This window comes from Acipenser ruthenus, chromosome 24, assembly GCF_902713425.1.
Source record: "Acipenser ruthenus chromosome 24, fAciRut3.2 maternal haplotype, whole genome shotgun sequence".
In the NCBI taxonomy this organism is placed as follows: Eukaryota; Metazoa; Chordata; class Actinopteri; order Acipenseriformes; family Acipenseridae; genus Acipenser; species Acipenser ruthenus.
The window spans coordinates 1923863-1934424 of NC_081212.1; the positions used below are offsets into that span (position 1 = coordinate 1923863).

At 45.5% G+C, this 10562-nt stretch overlaps 1 protein-coding gene across 2 annotated transcripts; it reads right to left on the bottom strand.

The window, feature by feature from the left end:
• Positions 1–65: 65 nt before the first annotated feature.
• Positions 66–9141, bottom strand: LOC131700489 (fructose-bisphosphate aldolase C-like). 2 transcript variants are annotated; one of them, XM_058997911.1, is made up of 9 exons: positions 8987–9141; positions 5341–5469; positions 4654–4865; positions 4046–4100; positions 3755–3915; positions 3467–3550; positions 2463–2637; positions 1760–1959; positions 66–1192 (listed from the first exon to the last, which is right to left on the bottom strand). In XM_058997911.1, exons 2-9 carry the CDS (start codon positions 5450–5452, stop codon positions 1097–1099), a joined length of 1095 nt encoding a protein of 364 aa, XP_058853894.1. In that variant the 5' UTR covers positions 5453–5469; positions 8987–9141; the 3' UTR covers positions 66–1096. The 2 variants fall into 2 exon arrangements, with proteins under 2 accessions (XP_058853894.1, XP_058853893.1); XM_058997910.1 differs by lacking the exon at positions 8987–9141 and adding an exon at positions 5663–5800.
• Positions 9142–10562: the final 1421 nt, after the last annotated feature.

Below are 10562 nucleotides of genomic sequence, written 5' to 3' on the forward strand. Positions count from 1 at the left end.
ATTGTTATTGGCAGCAAGTGCAACGCAGTTGAGATTCGTAAAGAAATAACATCACACACACAGGGTTAGCGTTTGGTTCTACACGTTTAATTTCTCTTCACTATTTGGTACATCAGGTGCATAGATAACAACACTACTATCACAAAAATACTTTATCTCCCCTCCCCCACGCAGCAGTTACTGTTCCCCTAAAATCTGAGCCGCTGTGTAGCGTTCCATCACACACACAATAGATTATCACACAGAGCCTGTACCACTGTGCATCACAGGAGGGGAGGAGGGGGAAAGACACACAAGCAGCATGATTAAATCAACATTTTCACACACAGGTGCAAGTTTTTTTAGTTTTTTTTTTCTTAAAATAAATCTGACTTCAACGCACATGCCCAGTTAGGTTTGGAACAGAGAGACACTAGTGTGGTAGATAGAGCTACCTTATCCCCTCAGAGCTGTCACAGTGGAATGCAACCAGACAGACAGACACACACACACACAGACAGACAGACAGACAGGCATTCGGTATTCTATATCCCTTTGATCTAAGCCCAACAGTACCCAGGCTAGGCTGTGTGGCCACCGTTTTTACTGTTGCGTTCTCCGTGTGTTTCAGAGGAGACGGGATAATGCGGTTCTAGATTTTGCCAACTAAATGAAAAAGGATGACAGACACAACACTGAACGGGACTGACGTCATTCTTGTGTGAAGGCTGGTTTCATCTCTCAGTCCGAGGGTCTAACAAACAGGCTTCAAGAGGCTCTTTTTCCTGTTTCTTTCAGTCTCAGATACTGGCTCTTTTTATTACAAACCTGCCTGCTCCCCTTCTCTCTTCACACACTGAAGAGCACCTCACTTTGTACCTGCAACACTCTCAACAGCACACTCACACACACACACACACACACACGTACGTTTCAGCTTTTATGCTCCATTCGCTCTTCCAAGAAGCCATTTATTATTAGAATCTTTTATTTTTTATATTACTCCTAAAGTACAGAAGACAGCGCAGGCCTGTGATAGGTTGGTGACATGGAAGGTAGCAGCAGTGGAAGATCCTATTGGTGGGCTTGAAGCTGGAATGTGGGCGGCGCCCGGTGCTCAGTAGGCGTGATTGGCCACGTAGAGGGACTGGGAGGCGGCTCCGCTCCCGTCTCCGCTGGCCTCGTACTTGCCCAGCGCCGCCAAGCTGTTCACCTGGGGGGAGGGGACAAAGAGAAAAGGGTCATGAACCAGGCCTGGAAAAGAATCAATTTCCATGATCTTAAATACAAAAACTTCTAACTGGGGTTAAAGTCACAGCTTTTGATTTTGGGATAAATGTTACCCAATAAAAATCGATAACTGGACAACTGTAATATCATCCAAACCGAGGGTGAAGTGAACCAGACTTTGAGAAAACAAACCCACGCCTCACATTTCTGCTTCTAAATATTCCTGGTTCTCAGGTTCAAACTGAACCAAAGTGTGCGCTTTACTGATCTGCATGCTAAACCGAGACAATATCCAGCATTGACAGCATGGGTTTGATATACATTCCAAACCAGAGGAGCCAAATAAACAAGCTGTGTCTACCTAGATCGCCTGCTGCACACGGAAACTAATAAAATCCATTTCTTTTATCCGTGTATTTCGATGTCCTTAGCATTTCTCCCTTTCCCTTAGCCACGTGTACAAATTCCCTTCATGGCTGGGAATGCCGGCGTGATGCAGGCACTGGCTGAGACGCCTGACGGAACGCTCGTGGGGTCTTTGCTTCCTCACCTCGGCGCGCTTGATGAACTCCTCTGTGGCGGCACTCTCGTTCTCCTTCTGGCCGCGCCAGGCGTTGAGCGCGGAGGCCTGCAGGGCGCGTCCGTACGAGAAGGTCAGGGCCCAGGGCCGCCCCAGCGGGCAGTTGTTCATGGCGCTCAGGTTGAGGGAGGCCTCCTCCTCGCTCTGCCCGCCCGACAGGAAGGTGACGCCTGCAGACACACACAGAGAGCTTGTGAGGAAGGAACCAGGATCAAATGGGTCTCCTTGAACTGGGGAAGGTTACATTCACGCTTAGGGGTTTTACGAACCCTTCCCAGTGCATGTCGACCAACTTAATCTGCCATCACCCCCAGAAACCTCACAAGCTCGCGCAAGCTTTCTTTCTAGAGAGATTTAAGTTTGCTTTCAATAATTTGTGCAATGTATTGTTAGACACACCTGAGCTTCTGTTTGCTACAGATTGGGGCTGTGGGATAATCGCTGCTCTGCACGGAATGTGTAATCGGATGCTCTGCTCCGGTGCACAGCTAGGAAGGTAGAGAGGCAGGACGGGCAGAACTGTGCAGCAGTACGGGTCAAAACCACAATCCAAAATCAATCTGTTAGTATGCAGAAGCACCGGTGTGTTACAATATCAAGCCAGACGGGCAACAGCTGTAACTGCTGAGCTTCACGTGTTCTATCAGAAACGGCGACACTGCAACGAGCGTACCGGCAACAGCAGGGGGGACAGTGCGACGCAGGGCCGTGACGGTTGCCATGGCGATCTCCTCGGCCGTGTACTTGGATGGGCAAGCGTGGCCGGCAGTGACCATGTTGGGCTTCAGCAGCGTGCCCTCCAGGTAGACGTGGTGGTCACTTAGAGCCTTGTACACTGCGGCCAGGACCTAGAACACAGAGCAATACGAGTCAATAGAGAGCGGGGTCTAGAACACAGAGCAATACAAGTCAATAGAGAGCGGGGTCTAGAACACAGAGCAATACGAGTCAATAGAGAGCGGGGTCTAGAACACAGAGCAATACGAGTCAATAGAGAGCGGGGTCTAGAACACAGAGCAATATGAGTCAGCACAGAGCAGGGTCTAGAACACAGAGCAATACGAGTCAATAGAGAGCGGGGTCTAGAACACAGATCAATACGAGTCAATAGAGAGCGGGGTCTAGAACACAGAGCAATACGAGTCAATAGAGAGCGGGGTCAAGAACACAGAGCAATATGAGTCAGCACAGAGCAGGGTCTAGAACACAGAGCAATACGAGTCAATAGAGAGCGGGGTCTAGAACACAGATCAATACGAGTCAAAAGAGAGCGGGGTCTAGAACACAGAGCAATACGAGTCAATAGAGAGCGGGGTCAAGAACACAGAGCAATACGAGTCAGCACAGAGCAGGGTCTAGAACACAGAGCAATACGAGTCAATAGAGAGCGGGGTCTAGAACACAGATCAATACGAGTCAAAAGAGAGCGGGGTCTAGAACACAGAGCAATACGAGTCAATAGAGAGCGGGGTCAAGAACACAGAGCAATACGAGTCAGCACAGAGCAGGGTCTAGAACACAGAGCAATACGAGTCAATAGAGAGCGGGGTCTAGAACACAGGGCAATACAAGTCAATTAAAAGACTGACTGGGACAGACTGGTAATAATACAGAGTAACAAGTCGGCGTGAACCAGCGCTCGCCCTCTCTTTGGACCGGGCACCCTGAAGCGCTCACCTTCTCAGTGATGTACTGGCAGCGCTTTAGGTCGTGCTCTCCGTCAGGGAGGATCTCCGGCTCCACGATGGGAACAATTCCGTTCTGCAATGGAAAAAAAAACAGGAACCACAAAGATTAAAGCTGAGCAAGCACGTCTGGATATGAACAAGTACAGATCTGCTTCTCTTCAGCAGACACGTTCTCTAAGCTGTGTGCTTGAGAAAGTCTCCAGCTCTTAACTGAGATCCTTCAGAATCTGTGCTCTGCCACGGTCTCAGGATAGATTGGAAATGCAAGCAGCCCCACCTGCTGGCAGATGCTGGCGTAGCGCGCCAGGACGTTGGCGTTCTCCAGGATGGAGAGCTCGGAGGGTGTGGTCTCGCTGATCTTCAGAACACAGCGCCACTTTGCAAAGTCAGCTCCGTCCTTCTTGTACTGGGCACAGCGCTCAGACAGACCGTCCAGACCTGGAACAAACGCAAGCACACGCTTCAGAACCACAGCTCTGTTTCCACGGGCTTCACTGATAACGCTTCATTTAGTTACAGATCGCTGCAGGGTGTGAGGGGGCAAGTCCTTTCTCCTGTTTCCACCTACCCTGGGTTGTGGTCTCTCCATTGGTTCCTGCCAGAGGGACAACACCCTTGTCAACCTAGAGACAGGAGACACAGCCGGTTAACAACTGAGCTTAAACATCCACACCAAGTATCACTGCAATGGGATCGCTAGTTCAACCGGTATATTGTTTGCTGTTTATTTTTTTTTTATGTTGGTTTATTGTTGTGATTAAACTATGTCACCTGCTGCACTTGGCATTATTAAAATCATGCGTGCAATAATTAATGAATTAGCCCGAACACAAATAAGGTAATAAAAAGAACGAGCCCTGACTGCCGTCCTGTGTCAGTAGGGGATGATTGATCACGTTTCTGCTCAGAGACACGAGGCAGCAGGGCTGGGAACACAACAGAATGCAGCCCTGTGCACAGATCCCATTCCATTCCATTATCAGGTCTGGATGGCATTACCAGTGTAATCTCGGTCCGGCAGAGCTATTAATAGCGTCTGAAATCACCCTCTCAATAAGGACACATTCCAGGACCAGCACGCCATGCGATCAGGAAGAATCCGGGCATTGGGACCTTATCAGGTCAGGAAGACCAGCAGAGGTGTCCCTTGAAGACGGGGGTGCGCTGGTGTCTCACCTTGATGCCCACGAGGATGCCCTTGTCCTTGATCATCTGGACGAAGGAGACCCCGTCGTCATTGCTCTGGTACAGGGTCTCGTGGAAGAAGATCACTCCACCGATGCAGCTGTTGATTCTCTCGTCGGCGCTGAAGAGCAGCTGGCGGTACAGACGGCGGTTCTCCTCTGTGTTCTCCACGCCGATCTGGTTGAAACGCTTCGCCATGCTCCCTGAGAGACACGCACACACTCAGAGAACGAGCCGGCACTGCTCCTGAGAGACACACGCACGCACACACACACCTAGCCGGCACCCAGCTCACATGACAATGTGCGTCAGGGCTCTTCCACCAGCCTTTAGTATAGCACTAAAATAATCTTCAAGAATAAACCTCCTTTAATACTGAATTCATATTTCATATTCGTATTATGGGAATGTCAGTATTGTTAACTGATCTGCAGCTAGGAGGAGATTTGCTACACCGTACTGTTCCTGTCATGAGCATACAGACATTGCAACCCTGTTCATTTTCATTGTGAGCCTGTCTCAGTCTCACTGCGTGCTCTGCAGATGCTAAAGCATTACAATCAGAGCATCAATTAGCACCTCGCTTGTGGAGAGGAAGTAGAATTGTTTAATATGAGGTGCGGTATGCACGGATCAGCGAGGGACACGGCTGATAAAGAAACCGGCGCCCCGACTCACCCACGGACTCATCGGCGGCAAGGATGCCCTTGCCAGGAGCGATGATTTGCTGGGCGATGTCCGCCAGCTCCTTCTTCTGCTCAGGGCTCAGGGCTGGGTATTGGTGCGGCATCTTCAGAGAGGGTGGAGCTGCAAGACAAGAGGGGGGCCAGGGGTTTGAAGAAAGCATCATTATCGTTAACTCAAGAGGCACCCAGCATCACTGCTGCATCAGGAGAGACCTTTCATGTAGAACAGCCTACAGACTTTAAAAGCAAACCCCCCACATTATTGTATTTACTGAAGTTCACAACCAGCATTTGGAAGACTTTCAAAATCTTACATGATTTTGTATAAAAAAATTTAAAAAATAAAACAGGGAGGACCCGACTGCAGTAAAAGGCATTGTTTTTAGGAGCTGTCTTCATCGAAAAGATTTCTGCAACTGTGTAGGAAAGCTGTGCATCATTTTGTTGTGAAGCTGTGCACCGAGCACATCAAATCCAATCCGACATCCGTGATCTCGCCACAGCGCTGCTCTGTTATGCAAAATGCTGTTTTGTTCTACTTCAGCAGTTTCACCGGGGTTATCACAGGCCAGTTATATAAACTGCGCTGGCTCAGACACTCAGCAAGAGATCTGATGGGCTTCTGCGTCCAAGCAACAGTGATGCAGTGAGCCTCCCTCCCTCCCCCACAGGCAGGGGGGCAGGCAGGGAGGCAGGGGGGGGACAGTCTGCCATTTGCAGCATCAAACAAATTCTCATCATGCAGCCATTTGGGATGCTGCTCCTCTCCTCTCCACTCAGCCAGGGGAAAAGTTCAAAGCATTGCATGGCTTCATTCATTCATTCACGGTCACAGCGAGACAGTTAGCAGCTTGTTTACGCTGGGCTGGAATAAGAAGTGTAGTCAGGACTCCCATGCAAACAGTCAGTGCGTCTCAGAAAACACACAAGCAAACTGCAAAGCACCACAGCAGGGTCTGCCTGATAAAAGGAGAATTCATCTCAGCTCTGCTTCAGAAACAATGGCTGTTTGAAATGTGCTCAATGAAGTCTTTCAGGGAGCATTCAGCACAGGGGATAGCTGACCTTAACCAAGACATGAATAAGGACACTGAAACCAAAATGTTTGGGGAATGTGTTAGCAAGCAATTTAAACTGAAGTCTGTACTTCTGCTGTATTTAATATCCACTACAAACCTGTTTGAAATGGTTTGCACGCTGGACAAAATGCGTCCTTCGCATACAAAACAAAAACAGCTGCATTGCTGAATTCATGAAGGAAATGCTTTTTGGTCTCATTATTTATTCATTCTGCTCTTGTGTAAATTCCTCCCAGGCTTCTTGCAATCCGGGGCTAGGATTTAGCAGAGAGGGGAGGAGGAGGAGGAGGGGGTCAGTAACACCCGACTGGATCAACACGGGTCCTGAAATACAAACAGCATTCCCATCCTGCCTCAAATCAACCCAAGCGTTTATTTGAAAGATTGGAATATTTGTTAACATTATATATATATATATATATATATATATATATATATATATATATATATATATATATATATATATATATATATATATATATATATATAATTTTCTGGTTTGAAAGTTGGATGTTTTTTTGTGTTCCAAGCAACTGTATATCTATTTGCTTTGCACAAGGATATGTTTGCTCTTATGCCTATTTATAATATGTTTCTAATGAAGGTTCAAGGAATTTGTAATAATGGCAATAATAACATCAACATTATGATTGAAGGGTTTGTTGATGAGGTCTGACAGGCCTTTACTGTGTTGGGCAAACTTGCTATTTGTAGAACACCTTGCCAATACCTCTATACAAATCCAATTAGAAATACAGATGCCGAAGAATTAAACGCATTACATTCATAGATTGCTCACTGTACATACATTGCATCTATTTCTAGACCCTGATAAAACCTCATCCCGATATGAAATCATTATCCGGAGTAACACACACAGGACCAGCGCCGCCGGTATTATAACACTGCATTATCCTCCTCCGGGTATGTTGAAAGGTAATCAATGTGGACGCGCATCAGGCTCTATCGATCGCCACAGTTCTCTGTGTGTGTCTCTGGAAAAGGTTTTGACATTGTCTGGATGTCAACCTAAGCCCCCGGTCTCCACACTGAGAATGCAGCCTCTGCTCAATTCAGAATCGCGACACCGGGAATCGGCCCGACACGTGTGTGTTCGGCATTAGCGCTCGAAAAGGAAGACGGGTTGGCATGTAAACGCGGTGTAGGTCCATCACTGCACCGGATTGGATAAACCAGTAATTAAAACCCTGAGCTCCGTGAATTATTTACTAACTAGGAAGAGGCGCAACCCATCGTTTCAGATCACGACACATTACACAATGGTGCTTTTAAAATGCACCAAAGCAGGCCAGCATGTCATTAGAATGCATTTCAAACTGCGTTTTGCAAATCGTGAACAGACCCCTCAGTCCTGCCCACTAAACATTAATACACGATGTGCAGTTAAAATGCATCATGCGAAACCTGTATTCTGAACGAAATTACAGTCATTTTCTGAAGCCCAGATGCCCCTTTCTTTCTCTGCAAGCGGCATTTGACAGCCCCGCTGCAGGTGGAACGGGTCTGATGAGAGATGCTCTGAAGAGAATCCATCTCCGAGCTGCGTATCCGTGCAGAACAGGGTGTGATCTCAGAACGACCTCCAAATCCATTTAGCATCAGTCTGCGTGTTAAACATGCAGCCCTGTATGACTCTACAGACGCGGCAGATACGCATCTTTAAGGATTGTCTGTCTATAGTCATACTTTTCATTGACAATCTAGAACTCGGAACATTGTATCTGTGAAATCTAGAACTCGGAACATTGTATCTGTGAAATCTAGAACTCGGAACATTGTATCTGTGAAATCTATCTATCTATTCTATAATGTAATGCCGTCGTTGATACAGCCCTATCAATTCAGAATATTCTAAACACATATAAAATGCGTTTGATGATTATGTTATACTTGATCCCTTATATAAATAATTCACATATCCTTTTTGTATTTCTACAATACTAGTTATACACACACATATAGGCCTATTTCATTTAAAAATTCTATTCAATTGTTTTAAAGCAATTTCAGATATTTGAAAGGTCGAAGGCCATTTAACCGCTTAGATCAAATTTCATTCAACAGACGCACATGCAACAAACCCCAAATTAAACTTAAAAAGGGTTCAAGTTAATTACAATACAATTACCAGCAGGCAACTGCTTTCTAATTAACACCATCTTAACCCCGCCCCCACTGTGGACCGTTTAACAAGTCTTCTCCGATTGCAAGATCGTATTTTTTTTATATCAATACTACATTTACTATCATTACTCACTTATCTGGTGGTATACCATTACGTAATAGATTATCTACGTCATAATCCCATCCATTTTACATCATTTATCTGAAATGAAGAACTTCGATTCAAAAAAATAAAATAACAGCTTCTAAACTCTAAATCAGTATAAAAAAATAAAACCCGAAATGCATTGCACTTTTTGATATTTTGTTTTTAATTAAATGCATTTTGTAATACATGACTCTTAAATGCGTTACACAGATTAGAACATAGAATACAGTTCTGATTTAACTGTCGCGTTTAAAACCTTAACTCACCGGTGCAGTACAAGTGTGAAGCGCAGCAACTTCTTCCTTCAGGATGTCTGCTTGTCGGGAGCTGCTGCAGGTCACTGCGAGACTTTAGTGCCTTCTGCTCGGTTGAAGAGCTCCTCGAATGCCGCAGAGCTACGTGACTTTCAACAAAAACAGGTAGTCGGGGGCGGGGTCTTGACGTCAGACCCTAATTAGAATCACTGAATATTCATGTTCTCAGTGTGGAGAGCGCTCTGCGTCGTTGATTACGTCACCAACCTACTAAATTATTCAGTATGTAGTGGCGTTCTAAACAGAGGGGAGTCTGTTTGACAGGGTCCAGTCACTAGAAAAAGTGGCATGAGTTGATGTTTTTACGTTCCCCTATCACTGCATGATAGCCGCTTTATAAAATATAATATTAAACACGTATAACGCTCCTTTTTATGTTCAAGAACAAAATGTATTTTTATTGTAACGATTTAATGTTGTGCAGATATCTTTTTTATTTTTTTTGGATCGTGGCCGTGTAAAATGTCTAGATTATGTTTCCGCTGTTTGTAACGCGGGTTTGTATTGTGTTGGTAGATGAAAACCCATTTACCACACAGCTTGCTGACAAAGAACTCGCTATATTCTGTACTCTACATGTAGGGAACCGTCAAAACTTTAAAACTGCGTAGTATTTTTTTACAAGACTATTTATTTGCTCACTGTTGTGTTTTCTAAACCAAGAAAGAAAACAAAAAGATTTGCTTATAGAAATAAAACTGATAACAGAACTTTGCAAGCGACTCTGATGTAAGCCGCCGTGATCCTGCGGTTCTGCACGCTGTTACAATGAGCGCGCTCGCTTGCTGCTTCAGTCATGTAAACCGCTCCTGCATCTCTTTACAAGCGCACTGTGCACACACACACACACTCGTAATACATCACCTAGCACCTGCAGTGGAGAGAACACAAGAGAAAACAAAGTTCAACATTAACCCTACTAAATAAACAAGCTTTTCAATAGAGCTCAGCCTGCAAACATGCAACACGCCTCGGGCTGGCAGACACAAAACTACATTCTAATGACGTTACAACTGCAGGTAATATACAGCGTGTGTGTGTATATATAGATAGATAGATAGACAGAAGTGGTACACGATGCAACAAAACTGGATTTCTGTGGCCCGGTTTAAATGGTTACATGCCTATACAGAGAGCATGAGCCGTGAAGGACATACAAATCAATGTTGATTAATTCAGTAGGCTTTTCTGCTTTAGGATTAGGTGTAGAAAATAAATAAATGAATGTAAGTGGACACTTGAACAAGCTTCAGATACAGGTTACTATAAACCAGTCATCCAGCGACTTGGTAAAACCCCATGTTGGTAACACACCAGCCCCACATACCAATGCTTACTGGTTTACTGCTGTACAGTATAGAGCCGTTTTCTACCTTTAACTGTGTGCATCAAGTCCCTAATGTACCACACATGAAGCTCAATGTAATGGGTTTATTGATTTAGTCACTGGTGCGTAGCTCATCGGTTCATTCACCTAGTCTCTGTTCTTTAAGATGGAAGAAATCAAACCCACTGGAATGTGTATTAC

Bases quoted from the DNA above. Each gene is read 5' to 3' on its own strand.
- LOC131700489 (XM_058997910.1), bottom strand. From the start codon at position 5,747: ATGAAGACAGCTCCTAAAAACAATGCCTTTTACTGCAGTCGGGTCCTC. The intron at 4,101-4,653 runs GTGAGACACCAG...TCCTGTCTCTAG, and splicing joins GCATCCTCGTGGGCATCAAG to GTTGACAAGGGTGTTGTCCC. The intron at 2,638-3,466 runs GTGAGCGCTTCA...TCTGTGTTCTAG, and splicing joins GCCAGTACATCACTGAGAAG to GTCCTGGCCGCAGTGTACAA.